Genomic DNA, 24,293 nt, shown 5'->3' on the forward strand with positions numbered 1-24,293 from the left:
TTCTTCTATTTGGTTTTTTCAGTTGCGAGATTTCCGAGAATTGCCCAATTGGGAAATGATGTATGAAAGTTTTTTCAAAGGAAAACATTATAAAGGACTGCATAAATTATTTAGAAGAAACAAGGGAACCACACCCACTAAACGAAATGCCCCGTGGGCAATCAAGAGAGTTTTCTCACACATTCTTATGTTTTGGAATATTCAAAGTGGTCCGGGGTTTATCTTCATAGCAACTTATCTTCATGTGTCTAATATTAACTACAAACGGTTTCAGAATTAAATTGTTTAATGGAGAAGGGTGCCAACCAATCAGCGACGCGCTAAAAACGTTTATTGGTAGAAATTTATTTTGCGCGCGTATTTAAAAATTTTTCTAGCCCTGGCTTTTGTATTTTGAAAAGCCCTTTCCATGAGTTTAAAATAGCCTACTTTCCTCTAGAAACACTGCTTAATGTTCAAATTACGTAACTTACCGTAATCCAGTTCTTCCAGAAGACTATAGAAAAGTGTTTGGAACGGTTGAAACCTGTCACTTTTTCTTATCATTTCACACATTCACAATTTCTTCCATCATTTCCCCGGACTTTCTCTTCTTTAGGATACTATCCTTCTCCTTAACCCAATAACTTCTCCTTTTTTCCAGTCTCCCATTTTTCCGTTATCCGTATTCTTTCCCTTTCTTATCTTTTTGTCCCTCATTTTCCACTCATAGTCGTCATCAGGCGGCATCTATCAGATCCAGTTTGCCAACACACGCGGGAAAACGAAAAAACCAAAGAAGAATAAGAAAATGGCAGAAAAGAGATTTTTGTATGTGTGTTTGTGTGTGTGTCCTGTGTGTATGTCTGCCAATGTCTGTTGCAGATGCTACTGTTGTTTTATGCTTACTCTTTTATTTTAATAATCTATTAACTAACCTGAATAGATTTTAGATTTATTTTAAAAGAGTTTTGTGCTCTTAAAATTAAATTCACAGTCAGAATAGTCTACACATTTTGGCCTTTGCTTTGTTTAAATTTTGTGCTCACAACATCTTTCAAAAACAGAGCGCAGAGTGTCTGAAAATATTGTTAAATCAGTTTCTAGAAATATACCTCGTATTTGCCTGCCTACGTGGTTGCCTGCCTATCACCTATTCTCAGCAGAATTTCGGCATTTTGTAACCGTAGAGTATGTTTAGATTTCTAATTCCCAGTTCATTTGTTGGAATTTTAAGAACTGCGTGTAGGCGCAACGCAGGCGTAGGTAATATTGAAGGCCTATGGTCAAGCTTTTTGTGGCTTTGACAATTTGATAAGTTGAAAAATATAAATAACGAGCAATATGTATTTCTCACCAATTTTCTGAATTTCAGTAACTTTACAATAAAAAATATATATTTTAAACAAAACACAACAATCATTCTTCTACTCTTCTTTTTTTCAATACTTCCAAAAAGTTTTCCATTCAATTTCTGATATCATTCGTCTAAATTCCTATCTGTCCTATTTGCTTGAACTACTCCAAGTGTTATCCTCAAAAAAAAAGTTCGCAAGGAAACCAAAAATTTTATTGGTTGCCAAATTGGTTGATAAGGATCTATCTGCGAAGTTCTCTGTCATGATCTTGATCTTTACGATGTTATTGTTTGAAATTGGTTATGGCAAAAGAAAAGGAACATTGTGATAACTTTGAGTAATTGATATTTCAAACTTTTCAAAATAAAATTGAGAAAGTACCCTAACTATGAACAATTTATTTTGAAATCAAGGCAAATACATAGTTTCTTTTAAAAATTTTACCGCGGAGCAACTTTCGCCCGAAATCTTTTGGTAATTTCAAAATTTATTAAAATCCGCAGTTACAAAGCCTTAAAGATGTCACTGAAATGTCACTGAAAATTAAAAAATTACACTATTTCGCAAAAAAAAAAACACACACACCAAAACATGAGTTTAACAATCTCCAGAACTTCGGCAACTTGGCTGCCGCAATAATTGCTGGTTTTCAAAAATATTTGCTAAAAATGCTAAAAATATCTGCCTACCTACCATTAAACTCTACTCCCCCTTCCTATCAAACTTTATACTTTTCCAAACCACAATAAGTGAAAACCGTGTATTACATTACTTTTGGGGGATCAAAAAGTTAAATATATTACTACGCGTCTTCCTTGTTCAAAGCATAATCGTGTCTTGAACTTCACTTTCTAAGAATAGAGAGGAAAGAGGCGGAGTCAGACACTTTAATTCACTTTCAGTCAAATGACCCTCTCAAGATGGGAAGAAAGAGGTACATGTAGAGTTTCAAGAATTTACGAAAGTAATCACACATTACTATTTTATAGTGGAGGTTAGAAAAAAAACTCTGAAAAGTTACTCATAAGTTAGGCTATGCAATTTTGGAAATTATTTTGGTACAAGCATTCACCGGTTCTACATTCAATTTTTTTAAAGAAATTTCAAAAAGTTATGAAGAACGAGCTTAACAGATTTCTAGGCCACTGATGACGTCACCTTTGTACTGAATATAGCTCGTTTCGACGTATCAACCATCTACGACCTTACAACCCGTGCATTAGTCTGGGTCATTTTTAGGTAAAGAAAATTTATAAAAATAACTATTTTCCATTTATTCTCCTTCTATTAACTGTTATAACTTTCAAATATAATTCCAGATCTCTAGTATTATGACTGATTATCTGCGTGGTTCCTGTTTTTTCTAGCCCTCTGCATAAATCAATAAATCAAGGGAATATATCCACAATGGTCACTTCCAAAATACAGTTCCAAAAACACTTTGTTCTAATTCTTTTTCCATCTCAAAAACCTATTCACTTATATTTTTTCAAGAGGTGCTTCTTCTTCCAAACCACCACATTTTTGCCATTTTCCTCTTTCTTATGATTCATTCCATTCCGTTTCAATTTTCGACGACCTTCAAAACTCTTTGAAACTATTCATTTCTGAACTTTTTCTCTCTTCTTTTTCACCTTTCACGCTAATTCAACGAATAAGTTTTAGTTTCGGGGTCAGTTTCAGTGTAAGAAAGAATACGAAAATGACTGTTTTATGGTTATGACCTCCTCATTCGTGAGAAGAGAAACCGCATTTAGTGGAAAAAGTTCATGTATTAAGCTACTTAAATATGAGGTTACTCCAATCACTATGAACGTCACTTTCCTTTTACCTGAAAGTGTTCCTCTGAATTTTTTAAAATTAAAAAAAAACCAACTTTTGTGCTAACTTTTGTTCTCTAAAAATTTGTAATGCTTATTTTTTATTTTTTATGAGTTTTTCTGAACTTCCCATTCCTAAACTGAAATTATATTTTAGAGAAACTGTGTTTTTTGTTTGAAGGCTCATGGATTCAACAGTTTTTGTAGAAGTTTCAGAAAATTGCTCAGAGGGCCTCACACCGATGCACACCTTTTTCTGACAACTATGAAATTTCAAGGCATAGGTAGGCACGGTTTTATGCCTACATGCCTGCCTCTTGGCCTTCTGGCTTACATGATTTATGTTGCCTCAGATTCCAATTTTGAAAAATTCATAAAAAGTCTATGCCCTACCCATCATTTCATTTGATCTTTATTCAATTTCGCTCCCATGTAGATTTTTCTCTATATGCCTACAAGCCGACCTACGCCTACACATTCTTCAAGCTTTTTAGATAAGTTCCGTATAGCTTGTTCGTTTTTTAGCTTCCATTCAAAAGTGTTTTTACGTTTCAAAACTGAAAATACTATTTTGTTTGGTGTAATTTTTAAACTAGGTGACAGAAAAACATAACAACTTAGTTTTTTTTTTTATTAGTTACGTTTTTATAGTTCTAGTACACATGCAGTTTTTATAAGGCAGAGACCAGAAGAAGGGACCTCAAATTGCCACAATTCACTTTCATCTTTAGGCTTAAAATTCTCACAATTAGCCAGTAAAATCAATTGTATTATTTTCTCATTTAGGAGGATTTCTCCTATCGGAGATGTCTAAAAATAGTATTCAGATAAACTTAGTTGCAACAATTTTTCAATATTTGATTACTATCTTCAATACCACGTGCTACTTGCAATTGAAACTTGATGATAATAGAAAAACAAAAATGAAAACTTGATACCATCCTTTAAAATAACATTTGTTTTTAATTTTGAATTTGTTCCATTCCCCAAGCGTTTTATTATTCCATAAAAGTTTCTTAATTTTTTGAAAAATAAATCTTACCAATTTTTCACAATATTTTCCTACTCCTGAATATCATGCAAATCATCATTTGATTCCAAAAATCCAGTTTTGGATTTTCAGGAAAAAAAATGCTACGGCACCGTGACAAATTTGGCCCACATTCCTTGTTCGTGGCGGGACCCATCGAGTTGCGCCCCTAAAATGTCTAATCAAAACACACAATATAATACATTTAAAGTAATTGATAACACAAAAATGAAGTGCTTAAGCTATAGTGGGCAGTCTACAATTTAGTGTAAAATGAACTGATCATTATCTTTTTCTTCATCTCCATCATCATCATCTCACAATCAAAAAATCTTCTCCCCTCGTCGTATTTATTTCCTTATCACAAATTTCTTTGTATTTTCTTGCAATTTGTGAACGTTCCCCTCTTCAATTTCTTTCAATCCTTAAGTTGGCATGTCACTGACAAACCGTTCGGATAAGAAATGATTGAGTTGTTTTTCTCAGCTGCAAATAAACGAGTAACCCTGTTCGGAGAAGGACAATTGTAGAAATCCCGATCATTCGATGCTTCTTCTTCTTCCCCATCATTCCTATTACTTTTACTTTTTTGCCGGAAAATCAATATTGTCATAAATTCTTGAAGAAACCCAAAATTGACCAACCGAAAATGCCACACTTGGGGACATTTCGGACAATTTGTTTTTGAAAAAAAAAAATTTAATTATCAATTTGGATGTTGTTTTCTCTGGTTCTAATTTTTCACCTGCCTCGTGCCTGCTTCCCTGCCTTCCTACCGTTTCTCCGATGCTTGGTGTTGCCACGTTTTTGTAGAAGGCACGAGGCAGACGAAGGTTGCTTCCCAGTCGGACATACATTTTTTTGGAATTTTAAGGGAAGCCAAAATTGCAGCCTTTGATTTTCTACCTATCACATTTATATGAGTGATATGATCTGTACTTTTTGGGGAAAAACTCTCGAGGAATCTCTTTTCCAAAATCCATTGGCAACATTGATTGTGATACGCTAGCTAATCAATTGATAAGATAATAAAAAGAACGGAGAACGAGGGAGAGAAATTGCGGAAGTGGAATTACGTAAAAGCTACTGATAAGAAGTGTTTCGGGAGACGCTTTTGATGGATTTATAGTTTTTTTTTTGCTATTAAAAGTTTGTATAAAATATTAAGCCAACTGATTAAATGTGTGCCAAATATTTATCTTCATTTAATAACTGAAACAAACTTTTTTTTGATAAAGCTAGAGAACCAACAAGTAGATTTTAAAAGTAAAGCAGACTGATAGAAAGATACTGTAGTACTGGATTTCGTTGAATTTTAATCAAATAGTTAGAACAAATTCACTTACTCACTTACTTAGATACTTAGATTTATCCGTTTTAGTCTATTTCGTTCAGAATTTGCCATCCGGTTAAAGCATTCCAAGGGTGCCCCAGCAATCTTAAAATTATCAAAAATATCTTCCACTAGATTTCCTTTCACTCATCATCTATACTTTGATGTTTAGTTTCATTTTTTCCAAATCTCACTACAATTTCACTATCATCTCAATAAGTTCCAATTGAATGCGGAACCAAAACTATTGTTCCTCTCGTAGTAAGGTTTCTTGTCATTCATAAACCTTTTGATTGTTACAGTGAAAAAACGGGCAAGAAACGAGAATAGGGGACAGGAACAGGTGGTAACAACCTGACGATGACGACGAAACGGACACGGAACACGTTGTGGCTTCTGATTTTAATTTCAGCTTTTGCAATAAATGCTGAAATTGCAGATGATAAACCTCCGTTAGTTTTTTTTTGTTGAAAAAAAATGCTAAGAAAAATGATTGATTGAGAAAGGCAAACGTTTTAAAAGCTAATAAAACAGTTGCAACTTTCAAAAAATTTCAAAAAATTTCAGAAAATTTCAAGTCCTTCGTGCCCATGCAACCGATGTTCCACAGCTGAAAGCTCTTCGTGATATACATGAGAGGACTCAGCATGATGTGAGATTTTGTTTTTTAAAGTCGATTGGTAGAAGTTATAAAATGTTGAGTCCTTATTTTTAGTCGAAAAATTGCCAAAGATGCACTTAGATATTTTATTTCATTTTTCTTACAGCTTGATTTCTGGCAAACGCCGTCAAAAGTTGGCCACCGTGCTGACATAATGGTCGACGAAGATCGAATGGAATGGCTTGATTCCGTTCTGAAAAACTCAAATATCAGCTATGACGTCATTATTGAAGACGTTGGAAAGTTGATTCTAGAAAAGGAACATGGCCCACCGAGATTTTCAAATTTATTATTTTCCAAAAGAATGCACAATGAAGGAGGAAATCGAGCAAGGGTAAAAATAATAATTACAGATTTTTGTATTTAACTTTATAATTTTTATCACAATTTTTAAAATAATTTTAGTACGGATTTGGAGAATATCACAGTTATCAAACAATTTGTGACTGGATGAAAGATATCGAACGAAAATATCCGGATAAAGCAAAAGTGTTCACAATGGGAACAACATCCGAAGGACGACCGATTCAAGGAATTAAAATTGGAAGTCAAGTATGGAGAAATGATAAAAGAATATTCTGGATTGATGGAGGAATTCATGCAAGAGAATGGGCTGCTGTTCACACAGCACTTTGGTTTATTGACAGGGTAAGACACAGAAAAATGCCGATCAGAAAGCCGATTTGAGATATTGTCTGAGAATTTAGAAAGACAGTTTACAAAAAGAGCACGGGATTAATAATATGGAATGATTCTTAGGCATATCTCAATTTTTCCAGCTAATCGCCGATTACAATGATGATTCTTTGGTCCGTGCTGCAGTTGATCGCCTCAACTTTTATATTCTTCCCGTTGCTAATCCAGATGGTTATGAATACTCGAGAAGTGATGTTTCTCCGATGGTACTGATCCAAAATGCTAACTCCTGTTCTTTTTGAAAATGGAAATATTGCAGATTCGTTTATGGCGTAAAAACCGTGCTGGTGTAGTATGCAAGAAGGATCGTTGGTTCAGAGATCGTTGCTGTGGAGGTGTTGACTTGAATAGAAATTATGATTGGCATTTTGGAGGTTAAGCTTTTGAACTTTTGAACTGAAAAGAACCAGGATAATGTTCAGAAACCGGGTCAAGCACGGACAAGTGCTCCGAGATTTACCAAGGAAGTTCGGCATTCAGTGAAAGTGAAACAAGGCTAGTTTAGAAGTTGTAACATTTTTTACAAATTATATTTTCAGATCAATGAGAGATTTCCTAACATCTTCAGAGCTTAACGGGAAGATCGATGCTTTTATAACTCTTCACACCTACTCACAAATGTGGATTCATCCGTATTCTCATGCACGTAAAAGTGTTCCAGCTGATGTTGCTGAATTGGTATGTGTTGATGAGAACAACGTAGTAATTTGTGCTCATGCCAAAATTACAGTTTTGCCTTTAGATCTACAAGGCTTAACGCTGAGTTCTGTGTACCTACCAAATGTTTTTTCAGCAACGCGTCGGAAGAGCGGCTGTCGCTGCTCTGGAAAACACATACGGAACGAAGTACAAGTTTGGCACAGGATCTGATATTCTTTGTGAGTTACCACTTAGTTTAGAATAAATTAAATCTGAAACTGTTAAAGATCCATCTGCTGGAGGTTCGGATGATTGGGCAAAGGGAACTCTTCGTATCAAATATGTATACTTGCTCGAGTTAAGACCAGGAGAGGATGGTAATTATTCATAAATTTGAGATTTTTCTTTCGTGCCAGTTGGTTTAGATTAATGTGTTTTCAGTTTGGGATGGTTTCATCCTTGACCAACATCAACTTATCCCAACCGCAAAAGAAACTTGGAATGGAATCAAAGTAGTCATTAGAGCAGTTACAGAACAAGCTGGATCACGTGAGTTCTTCACTAAAAACATTAATGAGAATGGATACGTTTTTCTATGGGTTTGGCAGATTATTTTATCTTATTTAATTATTTTATGCATGATATATACAATGCAGAGTACAGAAGGATATTTAGTTTTTAGTTTTTTTGAATGTTTTGCAAATGTTTCGAATGGGTACAACTCAAATACTAAGAATATCAGCAAAAGTGATTCAGCTTACAAAAAACTACTGTCTATGTTTCAATTAGTTTGATTTTTCAGCGAATTTGATTCCTCTACCTCAAAACAAACGACAAAATTAAACATTTCGTTAACTTAATTTTTTGGCTTGATATTTCTTTCAGTCTTTGAGTTATACCCATTCAAATAATTTTGAAAATTATCAAAATCCTAAAAGCGTATATTTTTTAGTCAGCTCTGTTTTCCAATCAAGAAAAATTTTTAATTTACATAATGATTTTCTGCATGATTTCTTTTTTGCATTTTCTTTCTCAGTTCCCAATTCTATTGCTTCAACTTTGCCCCCAATTACGCTACCGCCCACTCCTCTACCAACAACCACAACAACTACTACAACTACGACAACTACAACTATGGAACCAACTACGACTGAGTCATGGGCCACCACCACGGCTGCTCCATTCTCAAGTATTTTTATCGTCACTGAACCTGCACCAATCACCCGCACAACGCCTATTCATCTTGATGCTTCCTATAAACTTGGCAAACGCCGCTTCAAATTTGTGTCCATCAAAACATTTTTCCCAACGCTTCCAACCACTCCAATGCCTACAGCTTTTCCCACATTTTCACCATTTTCTGAATTCTCACAGCCTCAAGCTTCTTTATTTACTGAACCATCATCACCTTCACTGCCTTTTGTTACTGTTGTTGGTCCAAATGAGAACAACAACGCAGTGATCGATGATTTTGAAGGTTCATCTTCGCCACGTGTCCTACCTGCATTCGTGCGCCGTCCAAATGGTAGTATTGTAAGAACGGTGAGCTTGTTTAGATTGTGACTGTTCACTGCAGATATGCGTATGGAAATTCCCTTACTAACACGTTTTTATCTAAAGTTATCTGAAAAATTATTTAAAATTTTCTCTACGTTTTGTGCAAATGTTCCAGCACTTTAGCAAGACTTAAAAATTCACCCGGCTACAAAACATCATAGGTATGTGGTGTCCAAAAAATCTACAAAAATTGTCCATATCTGTACGACGTCAGAGTTTCTATGCGTTTCAAAACTTTGATATGAAACGCATAATATAAAAACTTTTCAAAAATTGTTCTGAAAACCTAATTCCCCATACACATATCTGCTTTGAACCCGTCCTTTTTTGTTCTGCCGTATATGTAATGTGAATGTGCAGAATGTTCGTCGTCCGGGCTCTCGACAGTTCATCCGCCGACCCGGAAGCTTTGCTCAACAGAGATCAGGGCAATTCAGAAATAGTAAGCATGCTTTTATTCATTCGCATCCTGAAAAGTCCGTTTGCGAGATACTGTGATGTTTTTTGATTTGCATTTTATTTTTTGATTTATTTATTGGAAATTCCAAAAAAAAACATTATAGGTTTTAGAGCTAGGTAATAGGCAAAACATTTTTTCTCAAATAGTTATCATTAGAGAAATAACTCACTATTAGTTCTAGGCAACTAACCCAGTAGGAAAATAAGTTTCAATCTCAATTTTCAGGAAACTCACACAGAAGTCAAGTTGCAAACGTGGCTCAACGCCCAGGGGTGAGTTAACACAATTTTTTGGCTTAAAATGTTCCATGGAAAACGCCGAAAAATTAAAAAAAATTTCTAGGACGCTTTTCAAAAAAAATTAACTGATTTTCGAAAGCTAGCATTTTCAGCTTCAAGAAACTATAATTTATTTTCGCAAAAAAAATTTAATCCCAACTTCTTGTAGATCTTGTAGAAAAACCCCAAAACCAGTTCCCCAACAATTTTCAGCCACCCCAACAAGCTTCTCGTAGCGGCACCTGCGCGGACAGATCGTCATGGTGTGCATCTTGGCTCAACGCCAACTCCAGAGTCTGCCAGATCTCGCAAATCTACATGAGACAGGATTGTGCGAGAACATGTGGATTCTGTCAATAGATCGATTAGCTTCTTTTTTAAACAAGTATTTCCCAGTTGCCATGCTTTTCTCCCCGTCTTTTCTCAAGCTTTTCTTTGCTGTTTTCGGGTATTTTCAATTTGAATTGTTTTGTTTTATATTGCCATTTTTAATTTCAATTCACATCTGTAGCATTTCTAATAATTTTAAATTCATTTTTCAAGATTTTCAAGGTATTACCATTTTTTTCAAGAGTTCAATACTAGGTGTTCCATTAAATTTTCTGTAGATCATTTCAACTCTCCATTCGCTAATAAATCATTTGTTAATGATCGGCATATCCGATGGCGTCACAGATTAGATTGGAATTAAAAATATGACAAGCTAGTTCATATATTTGCAACTGAAAATTTTAGAATAAGTCTAAAGGAATCAATTGACACTTTTTCATGGTTATATGGCAATGGCAATGGTTCGAAAAATTTTTAAAATCTCAGTTTTGTATCGTAATATGACAGAGGGTAAAGAAGGTAATAATTCAAGTTTTGTGTCCGTGCTTTTCCGTCTCTTTGTTTCAAAAAATTGATCGGTTATACTGTAATTTGGCATGAGATCCCTTGCGTCCTTCCTGTTCTAATAAATCTTTCTCCCATTAACAACTGTCATGCACAATTGCGTCATATTCATTGCGTGGAAGATGTACTACAACTACTAGTTGACATTTGATACGTGGAGACCGTTTAGTTGGTAACAAAAAGGGATTAACCGACTATTCAGGGTGAAATATGAAACTGAAAGCGTGTGGGGTTAATTTGATCGCCAACATGTTCTTTTTATTGTTCTTTAGTATATGCAAAAAGTTTCATTGCAATTTCAAAAAGCTCGATTTGAAAATGCAAAGTTTTGCAATTCTTTCCCCAAAAATACGGTCTCGACAAGATAGTTTTTTATTAAATTCAAAAATTTTGCGCTTTTAAACAATACTGCATTTTACAAATTTTTCAACACCTGCTTCTATAGAATCTATTTATTAATTGAAAAAATATGAAGAAAAAAAAACAATTTAAAACAATAAGGAACAGATACAATTTTGGAAAATTGGGAAAAACTATGATCACTGAAATTATTTACTTTAAAAGCGACCGTGTTTTTGGAGTGTAAAATCGGTGTAAAATCTTTGAACGCAATTCAAACTTGCTTTCCTTTTTCCCCTCTTGCTTCAGATCATACAGTGTTACGGGACAAATCTACCCATCTGCCACGCCATTTCCAACATCGAAAGGTGTTGTACAATGAGGATTATTGAAACAATGTCGTGTCTCAGAGGATTAACCTGCCTACAAAAATTGAGACAGAAGTGACAAGGTCCCGTATGTCTCATCGAGAAAAGATGTCACTTGCCTTTCACTTGGTTAGTTCTAATTTCTATTATCTTCTGAAAACTCTCACCTCTTCTCAATTACTAAGACATATAATTATTACAAGTTTACAACTACTAAACGTTTCTTTCTTTTCTCAACTTTCCTGGGGCTGTTGAACTGTCCATTTGAGGTCACAATAATTATCACTTTGAACGCCATTTTGGTACGAACTGGAATAGAAGTCGGTACTTGGGAAGTAGTGTGTCATGGTAGAAGAGAAAGTGCGAATATTTATGGCAAAATGTTGAGTAGGTCTCCTTCAAGAATAGGCATGCATTGTAAGCACGTAGGCAGGTTTTTGTGCCTTCCGGAATTTTTTAGCTTCCTAAAAAGGCTTATATCATTTGAAATAATATTGTTTAAAACATTATCAGATCGACTTTTATAATGGAAAATTCTCCTCTGCAGCTATATTCTTTAGGAACAAATTAGAACTATTTTCGTCAATAATTGTATTGTATTGTATTGTATTTATTACGATTGAAATCGTGATCAAAAATAAATAGTGAATAGACATGAATAAGTTAAGGCTCAAACATCATAAAGATTGAAACGTCCTAAATGGGATTGTAATTTCCCTTATTTTTCAGATCACAGACATCACTCCAACTCGAAAATTGATTCGCAACCCCACCGTACTTTTGTGAATACCGTACTCCCCTCCGCAGCTTTGACGAATATCCTTGCTCCAATTAAAACGAAAGGCGCCACCTGACTCATTCTGCGGTTTTTCTTATTTCTGTCACCTCGTCTAAGACATTGAGACACCTGTATCAATTCGTTGTTTGCCTCATTTCACACTAAAGGAACAACACCTGCACACGAAGAAGACATAGGTGTCGAAAATGGAAGACTCTATTTTTCCATTTTTTTTTTAATGAAATTATTTTGACGCTTTTTGAATTTATGGGAAAAATTGTCTATGAACTGACAAAATGTTTAGTATTTATTTTTTGCCGGCCAGTACTGATGCCTATCGTATTTGAATAAAATTTTGTGAAAATGGTTTGTTGTCAATATTTGAAAGCTTGCCAATAACCACACAATTTCCGATAATGCCGGCGGACTCTTTCACACTTATTACCAAGATATACTAACCAACGCTATCTATGAATATTGCATAATCAAATCGTTGGTCTCATCCATAAACTGTCACATTGACCGTTCCTTTTTTCTCTCCATGAAGTGACAGAGTTTACGTAAGCAAGTAACAAGGACAGAGAGAGCCGTCAAGGACATTCCAAAGTAAATGAGACATAGGTGATGAATTGGGTAAACTGCTTGGGAAAGTGGAAACAGAATTAACTGGGATTCGAATTATCAGAGAATATCGGAACGTTTTTATCGGATTTGTCCAATTTCCAGAGTGAAGTAACTAGTAAGTATTAAATAGTTAAACTATTAGTCACATTATAAAAATTAAAACCAACTCATAATAAATTATTACCTTGGTTTTTCAGAGTTCATATTTGCAACAAAATTACTGGAAAACCGCATTTATTTAACAAAAAAAATCAAAAATATATAATGTATTCCCTCATTCCTAAATACCTAAAAAATCTACAAATTCCCATGGCACAGTGGGAGTTCATTCAATTCTTCTCTGGCGGTTCGTCTCTGTTCCATTTTTTGATCTTCCGGTTCACACCTTCTAAATATGTTCAGTTACCTATTGTCACCTTAAACGGAAACTGCAACTGGATGGGAAAATGAGAACAGTGGAGTTCTCTAGATATCTTACGGGTGTCAATAATGCTAATGGGAGAGCAATAATTGTTAGTTTAAGATTAAAAAAAATTAGGAGGAGGTTTTAAAAAAAACTTAGAAGTGTTTTATTTAGCTCGCTTATCTCATCGTACTAAATTGGCAACTTGACTCATTTTAGAGATGTTAATAAATAAATTATTACAAAACTATAGTAATAATAATATTCTGTCAGTTGACAGTTTATTGATTAAACAAAAGGATATCGAAATAAAACTTTGCGCATCATTAATTTGTTTCTCTCAATTAGTTAGTTTTTTATGAAAAAGTTTACATATGCATGGCAAAGCGTAAAAAGTAGGCTCAGAAAGCTTAAAACCTTCATGACGTCAACCATTCTTGACTAGTAATTCAACCATTCTTGACCTCCAAACCACGCAGGCAACGCGTTGAAACCACGCAGGGACTGGCATTCTTGAGCGTGGTTTGTAGGCGTTGCCTGCGTGGTTTGGAGCGGTGCCTGCGTGGTTCGATTTATCTGAGCTGCTTGACAGACGGTCCCGAAAACATAAAATCTGATTTCATTGCAGTCAATTTTTGATCACCTCTGTTATTGACAAGTGAAGCTTCTACCGTAATCTCTGTCTTAATTATTCTCTAAATCGTTTTGTTTTTCAACCATTTTCCAGTTGTTATGCACCGCCAGATTGCTTACAATCCTTCTCTTCTCCTTCATCCAAACCGTGTCATTAGTCGGCATTTCAATTCGCCAATTCCGTTTTGTTTTTGGTTTTTTCGCCGCTTTTGACTATTTTTTTGAAGATCATTTATTATTTAGAAGTTTTATAGTTAACTTTAAAAAGTAGAAAGTATTTTTGTCTGAAAATTCAACTCTAAAAGCCACAAGCTATTTCAACGTTAAATAGACACAGTCCATAACCAACCAATATTTTTGTACCAATCACTTCTAAAAATGTGTTACCTTTATTACTTCAACCTAACCGTTTATTCACTTGTAACAGCTCACTCATAATTGTTCTCCATATGTTATTAGATAATCGTCTAATGATGAACGGGACCATGAGGTGGCGGATCTTTTGAAAGTGTTCTCATCCAATTAAGATGATGTGCTCTTTTTTTTTCAAAAAGTACCGCTCTCAACTGTTAGTCGTCAGGTGTAACGGGAAGTGTTCCCAGAAAAGGAGATTCGATCAGATGGAGGACAGAAAGAGGAGAACGAACGAGACAAACGAGACAAATTGTGTGTGAACAAAAAATAGGAAAACGAATTTATGGGAAGTCGTTGGGCGGGAATCACCCTGAATAAAATTGCTTTTTTTTGGTAAAATGTTGCCGTTGTATGTTACTACATTTTCAAGGCTTTTGTTCGATAGTAGGTACAACCAAACCAATCAAAATCTAGTACATAACATGCAGTTCTTCCATCGAAAAATATGTGTTTTTCTTCACTTCACTGTTTATGAAATTTCTAAAAAAAACGTTGTCAATGCAGTTTTCGATTTGAAATAGGAATTTTAAATTTTTCGTTAACCGTACACTATAAATCTAGTCACCTTTTCAGGCGTACGCGCCTGCCTCATGCTTGCTTGCCACCTGCTTTCAGCATTCTTGGCATAAATGGCATTGGAGGTAAGAAGGCTTTTCTGTGCCTACATAGAAAGATTAGTTCTAAGTTTTTCGACACTACAAGTTGTGAAATCGTACCTCTGGCTGAAATCTGGGATACAAGTAGGATGAGGTGCATTTTCAGTTAGTTACATAAAATAACATAGTTGAAAACCGTGTTTTGTAATATTACAAAGTATTACAAAGTCAAAGGGATTTTGTTTTAAAAACATTTTTCAATTTTTTCAAGACTTTCGCCCAGCTTCCTCAATTTTTTTTGATTGAAATTGTCCTGATAAACGAATTATAAACTTATTTGATACTCCACATTAAACAAAAAAAGCTTCCAAATCCCCGCTTTCCCCTCTGCAGTGTTCATTTTGCATGTCACTTGCAAGACAACTCCCGAAACGGAAAAATCTTTGAACTGAAAACTTGAATCAACCCTGTAATTTATGGAATTCGTACGACGAAATGTACTAGCAGCAGTCTTCGAGAACAAACCAGAGCCCCCATCCCGTGTATGGCGTTTTTTGACAGAAGGTATGAAAGAGGGGGATAACCTGTTATTAAACCATCGTCTAACATTGTCTGCCACATGGATTCTGTACAATGTTATTCGACGTCATTATGACAAGAATGACATAAGCTAGATTTCTCTTGTCAACTGGAATGTGTAACAAGTTTAATTTAATAATTAGGGAACTAATTTTGTCTCGAAAACGCCTCACAAGGCGAACGAAAGAAGGGAGAGTGAAGAGGCGGTTGTGAGGCGCCCTCGAATAAATGTAATTTCAACTAAAAATAGATAAACTTTGGAAATTATCGGCTGAAAAATTATTGATCAAAGTTTAGCCAACAGACTGAAAGTAAAAAAATGTTTATTTTTCTCTAAATATCAGCCTTCCGTATTAGGCAGGCGCATCTTCATACGTGCCTGCCTTCTGCCTGTTTTCCTTCTCATTATGTTTTTGCAGTGCTGGTTTTCAAATATGGGAACACAAAGGCGTCTGTGTAAGTAGCTATTCGTCGTATTGTAAGCAGGTGTGGGTCGACTTGTAGCCAAGCTAAAAATCTATATATTGTTGTATGTCCAAATTTCCATTAGTCTTCAATTAGTGTTATTTTTTCTAAAAAATACTGCCCGAAATTTTTTGAAAAAAAAAACTAAAAATATTTATCAAATTTTCTCTAATCACATGACATTCTCGTCATCAACACAACCAGCTCTCGATTCTAATTATCCCTTGTCATTTTCTCGTGTTTTCCATTTCCCTTACTACCACCACCTCACATCTACAGTAGTCTAATGGGCGGAGCCTCCTCTCCTCGCATCCCGTCTCGTCGCTCCGCCCCTTATTTCACTTCTCTCGCTTTTTTCGGCAGCTCGTATATTAAAGTGAAAAACAATAGAAATAAGATGTTGAATCCGACGGATGCCGCTTCTGTCGCCCTCTCATTTTCAGTTAGTTTTCTTTTTTTTCTAATTATAATTTATGATTTCAATGTAACCTTCTAAACTTCAGGTCCCATTCCAAATGAGCGGAGAAAACCCTTTATCAAAGCTCGTTGAGCATTGCAATAAATTCGTGCCGGGAGCAGATATCAAAATGAAGGCAGAGCCAGCAAAACCAGAATCACTACTTTTGCCAACTGATATGAATGCGTACTCTCCATATTTAGCAACTCCTAATTGGTAAGTACACATTAAATCTATGATTTTAAAGAGCTTATAACTATGATTATTAATTTTTGAAAATGAAAGCCTATCAACTGATAATTTTAGAAGCATGGGTTTTAGAGATTTTACTTCTATGCTGCTGAAAAATCAATATTTCTGATTAAACTTTTCTATGGAAGCATAAATTTTTTCTTCCACTAGTAATTTTGAAAATCGACCAAAAAACTGTATTTCAATTATTGTTTCCCTCAAAAGTTTTATACATCCTTAGATTGCTCTCATTCATATTTCTCCTCGTTCCTTGCAAATCATAATATGTTTCAAATTTTCAATTTGTGACTTAAAATTTAATTTACTCCGACTGGGAATGCACAACACATTGGTTTTTGAAAATGTACAAAACTGAAAAATCAATCAAGAATTTTAGAAAAAGTTTGATCTACTTAAAAACAATGTTTATTGCTGTTCAAAATTATGAAGTGAATTTAAAATACTTTTTTTCAAATTGCAACTTTCAGCAAACTTTGGTATGTTATTTTCAAGCTTCCAACAGAAAAAAAACATAAATTCCAAATTAATCAATTACTGTTCTATAATGCTACATAATTTTTTCTATTGTACAAATTTGACAACTTTATCAAAAATGTATGTTTCAGGTGGGTTGACCAAACAGGATGGCCACAACTGTACCCTACAGTAACCACAGCTTCATCTGTAGATGTTTATCAAAACTACTTGGCTTCTAGTCAACTTGGTGGCCTTTTAAGTTCGTCAGTTTCTGCAGTGGCTTCTCAACTGCCAGCCGGTATTAATGCACAATCAGCTCTCAACATAACGAGTCAACAGAGAACTATTGCAAAGGTTAGTTATGGCTTAGCAACAAATATTTAGAAGAGCGCTTTGAGCTGGAGAAAAGTAGCGCTTAACATTTTCAATGCGATTTTTTTAAAATCAAAACAAATACTTGAATTTTCTTGATGGGATTTTCTCAATATAATGTTTTGTAAACCTGAAAACAGCTTGAAGTATCTGAGGTATTTAAAAAACATATTAATATTTCCAAAAAGCTTCTAAATTTTGCCTTTCGATAAATTTAACCAAAAATTTCAGATTAAATAATCCCCATTCCAAATTGCTCCGTTGCCTTTAAACTACTTTGCAATACCCTTTTGAAAAGGTCTGAAAATTCTGATCCAGTGACAACGTAACGAAAATGTACTTTATATATCAGTACCAACACGATTTTGGTAATATGAAAATAGGCAAGCGATTAGTCGGCATTTTCGAAATTCACAACCTAAATGGTGTTGTACTGATTGGCGGGGTTTGAGGAAAAATATCAAAGACTAGTACAACTTGTAGTAGGAGTAGTGATAATATGATTATCACATGGTGGCTCAATGATCAAAGAGCTCTGAAACGTATATTTTAAAAATAAACTGAAACATGAAGGGAGAAGCAATTTCACAATGTTAATCAAGTAACGAAAAATGTTCACAACGAATAGGTATAGATGTCTGCCTACAAGGTGACCTACGCTTACTTGTCTGTCTTCTAGACAACAAAGTACCTGTCTGTCTGTTTCCAAGACGACCTAATCGCCTGCCTTCGAGTGGGCCTAGACCTGCTTGTCTACTTTAAAGACGACCTAGACCTCTCTGACTGTCTTCAGAGCTGGCTAGGTATAGTTGCCGACCTATAAGCCGGTCTGCATACCTGCTGTCATGGCAAAAACGCCTACCTATCTGCCTTCAAGACAATCCAGGCTTGATCGCCCACATTTTATACAACCTAGACCTGCCAACGCCTGCTTGTCTTATGTACACGCTTATTTTTTTCTGATAGGCGTTAGGCAAGCATGCCCACCTGAAAAGCTTAAAAACGATTACAAACCATTGATATTGAAAAATAACCCTATTTTTCAGAGTTTCCAACACACAAAACCAATGGCTTCATCTTCATCAATTCCATCAGTACTAACAGCTTCCAATTCCAGTGCAAATAGTCTTGTAAGCAGTGGTTCTGAAAGTGTTAGTGCTCGTGGAACTTCTGGTAGTGGAGGTACTGGTAAGTATCCTTCATCACGAACCGCCAACAAGTGCGAGTGCCCAAATTGCCACGAAATTGAGAAATTCGGTACGTTTCCTCCTCTCCAATTCTTCATTTTTCGCTGCAAAAAAATGAAAAAGATGAAAAAGGTGTTGGCAATGAATCAAATCGTTCGTCCGTTTTGTTCATCCTTTCGTCCCATCTCAAAACGTTCAATTAAACAGTATCTCTGCGTCTCTCAACTTTCCCACTCTCTATTCGCTCGATTCTTCTGGAGGTGTCACTTTTCGGGGGGAGGACGACGTTTTTGGAAGAAATAGAAAAAAAACTGCCTCCTTCTGCCATACATTTTATGCGACGGAGCTTGAGCTCTCGGACAATTTTGATGGAAGGGACGGAGGGAGGGAGTGAGTCGGAAAGCGTGAAATCGCACATATTGAAAGAATTGAAAGAAGGGAGAGCGGCGGGAAGGAGTTCTTAGGGAAAGTTTTATGATTTCTAAAACAGGGTTCTAAAAGCCTTAATAACCACTTTGTTTCGTATAACGATTGTTGGCTATTTATTAATGTAGGAAACATCTTTTTGGAATTGTTTCCGTTAAGACGACTGTAAAATTGAAATATCGGTGTTAGTTTTTCCGGGATTACCGTAGTTCTTAAATACGCATATATTTGCGCGGTTCCTTGATATGAAAATATTTCGTATATGGTCGCAAGGCCAGGTAACGTATTTTTTGAGTAAAAATGCTGAAATAATTTGTAGTGCAACAGATCCTCGCTTTGTCAGTCAATGCCGTAGTTCATTGAACGGGCAAAATTGTTGGTTAATCCGGCGTAATTACCTGCCATCCAGACATGATCAGTAATTCGATACGTCTGGCTGAGGAGGAGAAGCTGAGATTTGTTGATCATTGAAATTTTAATTAAAGGCAGTATAATTAAAGGCAGGCTCCCTGGGCATATGGGTTTTGGCAACAACCAGAAAACTTCAGAAAAAAGATCAATTAAACCATTACAAAACATTGAGCCAATACGTGCTCTTTGAACTGGAAAAAGTTAAACAGAAATTTCACAGAAAGTAATTTACCTAGAATTTCATTTTTTCAATATTTTTTCTAAAATGTTGGAGAATAATTTCATAAATTCGCAATTTTAAAAAATGTGGCTCACAATTCTATTTGGATTGGTTTGCCGCGGAAAAAAATTTCGTCTTGTAAAGATTTTATGGAACGAAATTATATGCAAAATAGTGTGAAACTAATTTCAAAACACCCTACCATACATTTTTTCGCCGCGAGATTCATCTGAATATGCTCCTTCAGGTAGAAGTTCCAAAATTTACGAACCAATTATCACGCAATCAGTCATCTAATCGCTTGTTATGCATAAATCCAATTTCAAAAATAATTTCTTCAAATTTTCGTTCACCTAATAATACCTTTATCCGTCCGTAGACAAATCCACACGCACCTGTTCATGGGTAATCCAACCAAAATCCCACGCTTTTTAAGTAACCGATGCGCTCCATAGGAGCATAATTGGTGTGTGCAACGATATGGGATGTGCTCTCTCTTGGGAACATTTAGATGCCGACAGATATCAATAGCCGTACAAAAAAGGAAATTAAGATGATTAAGATCTTTAAGAAACTGTCAGAAGGTGTAAGATGAATGATGAATGATGATAGGAAATAGGGGGGGGGGGGGGGTGGGGCACTTTTAAAGAAAAGAGCAATTTTTTCACTTTGAAATTTATTTTGATTTTTTATTTGAACAAATTGTAGCTTGGTCATTTTCTGAGTTTTGTTTAAAAAAACATGGCTTTACTTGAATGGGTCTTACCGCAAGAAAAACAATTATATAATTGAGATAATTCAATAGTCTTTACCATTCAAGAATAACTACTAAAATACGGGAACATTTTTCTGAAAATCGATAAAGACTGGAAAATGCTCCTAGTATGTACTTGAAGTACAACAAGTTCTACCATAAACTTTAATTTTTGGAATAACAGCCAAAAACTAATTTTTGAACATTTTTGTCATGTTCAATAATTTCAGTTAATACTAGCATAGGAAACAAAATTTTCATTCCATCGAAATTCAATATCTCATTCGTTTCAGGACCCAATGCAATTGCAGCACGTAAGCGAGGAGTTCATAATTGTCATATTGCTGGATGTGGAAAAGTTTATAATAAGAGCAGTCACTTGAAAGCACATTTAAGATGGCATTCTGGTGAACGTCAAATGGTAAGGAAGCCCGTATAATCAGGAGATTGTATCCGAAGATTGTCAAGGAATTGAAGGTGAACTCGCATTAGCTTGTAGAGTGATTGTTTTTTTTTGTAATTATTATATTTGAATCTTTTCCTAATCCAGTTTATTATCATTGTCCAATGCGTTGCGTCATTCACAACCAAAAATTAATCTGGCAATTATCATAATTCTGTTTTTTTTAAGAAGAAACGCTCCGGTGACAGCTCATGACTACATCGTCCATGTTTCCGTATCTCTTCACATATCTCATTCAAAATAAATTAACTTTCTTTATTTGATATTTCTATTTTATTTCCTCTTGATCTTCTCTCTTCTGTCTCTGGTCTATTGTGAATATATTTTTCCATCCTGTCTGAAATAAACAATTGTGGTCTAAAATATATAGAATTCATCCATTTACATGCAATATAACTGCCGTATTTTGTCTATTGGTATGGCTGCAATACAATTTTTCAGAAATCTTCACGACATACCAATAAGCAAGACCGGGGTATTTTATTTCAAAATTCTATTTTACGAAGGCTATCCTCAGGTTATGCAGTTCTTTCGATTTACCAATGAAATGAAAATTTTAGAAAACATATTTTCGTCATCATAGTTCTGAGTTTAAGTGATCTGAACGAGAGCCGATATGGCTGATATGGCACCATCTTATATGGATACATTTTCGATTTGCACTTAATATAACAACCGTATTTCTTCTATGATTGTTATACTATTTGTGTTGGGCTTATTAATTTTTACTTGAAAGAACTCAATTTTTCATTTGGAGATGTTAACATTTTGATCATAACTGTAACAAAAAGTTCAATAACTTCAATTTTTATAAACTTGAGAAAATTGTTTAAAAACAGGAAACAAAAATCTCGGTAACTCTTAAAAATTAGTGAAGCGGGATTGCACCAAACAAAAAATTAAACGCAAGATTATTAAGGAGTACAGTACTAATTTTCGGAAGATGTTTAAGATAATATGGTAAATTGGAAAAAATACGGTAAATATTTTATAGAAAAAAGATGAATGCAAGGGGAAACAGATGGGAGTGAGGAGATGATATTACGATTTACAAAAATGGGAATGGTATTTTACACGAATTTTGGAACTGGGGAAAACAGATGTCGTGCAATATGTGTTAGGTATGAACAAGATTAGAAAACACTAACACATTATTAGAATGGCATGCTGCTTTTTTCGATCACTTTCATGAATGACATCGACGCTTCATTTACGCATTGTGGACGGAGATTGTAAAATTGGGATATTAAATTGTTTGCATTGTGAAGGTGAAGAAACCATCCATGGATTCAACGACGTTACACTCTGCCTTAATTCCATCAATACGAGTTATTTCGAACTTTTGTGGTCCAATTTTATGCTTAGGTAGATTCATAATAATAGGCAAGTCACTGATGTCTGGATGTTCAAACTTAAGATATTGAAGCATACAATTCGAGTAACAAGACATCCAGTGACGGATAAATATATTCCAATCTTTTGCGCTCATATTCGAATGAAAAACTGTGATTTTGAGACAATCAAAATTGAGAAGAAAGTACAACCAGCGTTACCAAACTTTTTTGCTCGCGATGAGACCCATCTATTACGGGAACACGAAATTCTGAGAATGCGTATTGAACAACATATTTGACGCGCAAAATATCTCGTAGCGAAAACTACAGTAATTCTTTGAATTACTACTGTAGCGCTTGTGTCGATTTACGGGCTCGATTTTCGAAATGAATTTCTCCGTATTATTTTTTTCATTTTTTTATTCTAATATTTTATCGATTAATAAATGATTTCCGTAAATCGTCAGCAGTGCTACAGTACTCATTTGTTGCGTAATACGAATTCTCAGGATTTTTTGTTACCATAGTGTTATTTTCATCAATTTCTTTCTAATAAATGAAAAACATTTTTAAGAGTTACCGAGATTTTTTTTAATATTCCTTTTCAATGAGGAGAAAATTGTCAATGAGAAGCACTAATTGTTTCGCCGTTGCGTTCAGGGCAGGACTGCTTTTAATTTTAAAATAATAGCATCACGAGATCAAGAATGCATTATTTATTTGAACACAGAAAATAAAATGAGGAATATGATTTAAAGAACTGATGTAACAATAAATATTGAAAGTTGGAGAGATTGGACATAAAAACGGGACATTCGGGACTGTGACTCGTTTCTATTTGGAGCGGGCTCAATTCAGACGGGAGTTTACATTTTATATGAATACATTTTCTTAAAATCCTCCGCGGAGAGCAAGAACCAGATGAAGAACAGATCCACCGAGAACCTTGTAATCTGCTGCTGTCTTGTCGTCGTTCATTTGCTTTCCGGCGAAAATGAGACGCTGTTGGGGTGGTGGGATTCCTTCTTTTTCTTCGACCTGCAAAATAATTTTCGTTGGATATTTCGAGATAAAATTTAGCTAAAATGGAAGTTAAAGTATGTTACCTTTTCTTTGATTCTCTCGACTCGATCATTTGGTTCGATGTCCAGCTCAATTTCCTTTCCAGTCAAGGTTTTAACTTTGATGAGCATTTTCTGTAAACTGAGACGATAAATAGCGAATATTAGGTGAAAATTAACATAAAATTTTCAAAATACTGCGTTAACAGATAAAAAGTGATTCAAAAACAATGGATTTAACTCTAAACTTGAAAAAAAGAACAAAATTCGAAGAATGATGAGAGGGGTCCGGTAGAGCGCATTTGGAACGCGAGAACGAACGAGAGAGCATGAGAATATGAGAGACGCAGCAGCTTACTACGCAGTTATTTTTTGTTAATATTTATTTTTGTTTTTATAATATTATTTTCATTTTTAATTTCAGTCTTAGTCCGAAATCTATTTTGTTTGAAGTATTAAAAGTTCTCATAGCTATGAAATATATTATTGAGAAAAGAAGAAGAAAAATTCAAGAAATGAGATAGAAAATTGCTCACCGTTCGTCAAGACGAAAGAAAAGCGAATGAAGTACCTTTCTCGAACAAATGCGCTCAGCGTATCAAGAACAAATCGATTTCTTACAAATACTGCGCGTTCTGATCTCCTAGGAAGTTCAGTTAGGTTCATCCTAAACACTAGTTATCGATTTTCATATTTCCTACTGGTCGAATGTGATATAATAATGAAAATTAAACAGATTTGTGGATAGGAGAATTAAAATATCATTCATGAATCACGGAACACTATTTAGAAATTATATTTACATTACTCAAAAAATTGGGGTGAAATAGAACAAAACACAAACCCAAACATGAAATTAAATAAATTATTTCACCATTCATAACGGCCATCATAACTACTATTATAAGCCCATTAATGAGCACTCATTGAGCAGAAAATAAATAGACATTGGCCTTGTGGCCGAACTTGCACTCTTCCATAAAGCGTTCCAAAGAG

General features: G+C 34.9%; 3 protein-coding genes and 1 non-coding gene across 9 annotated transcripts; 3 read left to right on the forward strand and 1 right to left on the reverse strand.

Moving 5' to 3' along the window:
* Positions 1 to 5,820: 5,820 nt before the first annotated feature.
* Positions 5,821 to 10,468, forward strand: ZC434.9 (ShKT domain-containing protein; the record flags this gene model as incomplete). 5 transcript variants are annotated; one of them, NM_001264428.4, is made up of 16 exons in its annotated part: positions 5,821 to 5,972; positions 6,088 to 6,172; positions 6,288 to 6,515; positions 6,587 to 6,829; positions 6,961 to 7,083; positions 7,137 to 7,251; positions 7,300 to 7,372; positions 7,417 to 7,555; positions 7,671 to 7,755; positions 7,804 to 7,893; positions 7,958 to 8,065; positions 8,553 to 8,705; positions 8,994 to 9,058; positions 9,434 to 9,515; positions 9,759 to 9,805; positions 10,025 to 10,462. In NM_001264428.4, 16 exons carry the CDS (start codon positions 5,881 to 5,883, stop codon positions 10,169 to 10,171), a joined length of 1,875 nt encoding a protein of 624 aa, NP_001251357.1. The 5 variants fall into 5 exon arrangements, with proteins under 5 accessions (NP_001251357.1, NP_001021852.2, NP_001021851.2 ...); NM_001026680.7 differs by lacking the exon at positions 8,553 to 8,705 and having other exon boundaries at positions 5,823 to 5,972; positions 10,025 to 10,461; NM_001264427.2 differs by having other exon boundaries at positions 5,823 to 5,972; positions 8,553 to 9,058; positions 10,025 to 10,460.
* Positions 10,469 to 16,190: 5,722 nt separating this feature from the next.
* Positions 16,191 to 21,267, forward strand: sptf-1 (Specificity protein transcription factor 1; the record flags this gene model as incomplete). Of its 2 annotated transcripts, none has more annotated exons than NM_001373640.2 (6): positions 16,191 to 16,346; positions 16,408 to 16,577; positions 17,219 to 17,423; positions 18,488 to 18,698; positions 20,733 to 20,916; positions 21,071 to 21,267. In NM_001373640.2, 5 exons carry the CDS (start codon positions 16,191 to 16,193, stop codon positions 20,876 to 20,878), a joined length of 888 nt encoding a protein of 295 aa, NP_001359696.1. In that variant the 3' UTR covers positions 20,879 to 20,916; positions 21,071 to 21,267. The 2 variants fall into 2 exon arrangements, with proteins under 2 accessions (NP_001359696.1, NP_001021465.1); NM_001026294.4 differs by having other exon boundaries at positions 20,733 to 20,860; positions 21,071 to 21,266.
* A 1,675-nt stretch (positions 21,268 to 22,942) lies between these two features.
* Positions 22,943 to 23,432, reverse strand: ned-8 (Ubiquitin-like protein NEDD8). The gene is made up of 2 exons (NM_001392929.1): positions 23,343 to 23,432; positions 22,943 to 23,274 (listed from the first exon to the last, which is right to left on the reverse strand). The coding sequence occupies exons 1-2, from the start codon at positions 23,427 to 23,429 to the stop codon at positions 23,128 to 23,130; spliced, it is 234 nt and encodes a 77-aa protein (NP_001379170.1). The 5' UTR covers positions 23,430 to 23,432; the 3' UTR covers positions 22,943 to 23,127.
* Positions 23,433 to 23,721: 289 nt separating this feature from the next.
* 21ur-14951 lies at positions 23,722 to 23,742 on the forward strand. The gene has a single exon (NR_050493.1).
* Positions 23,743 to 24,293: the final 551 nt, after the last annotated feature.

The sequence above is a fragment of the Caenorhabditis elegans genome, chromosome I (assembly GCF_000002985.6).
Source record: "Caenorhabditis elegans chromosome I".
Taxonomy (NCBI): domain Eukaryota; kingdom Metazoa; phylum Nematoda; class Chromadorea; order Rhabditida; family Rhabditidae; genus Caenorhabditis; species Caenorhabditis elegans.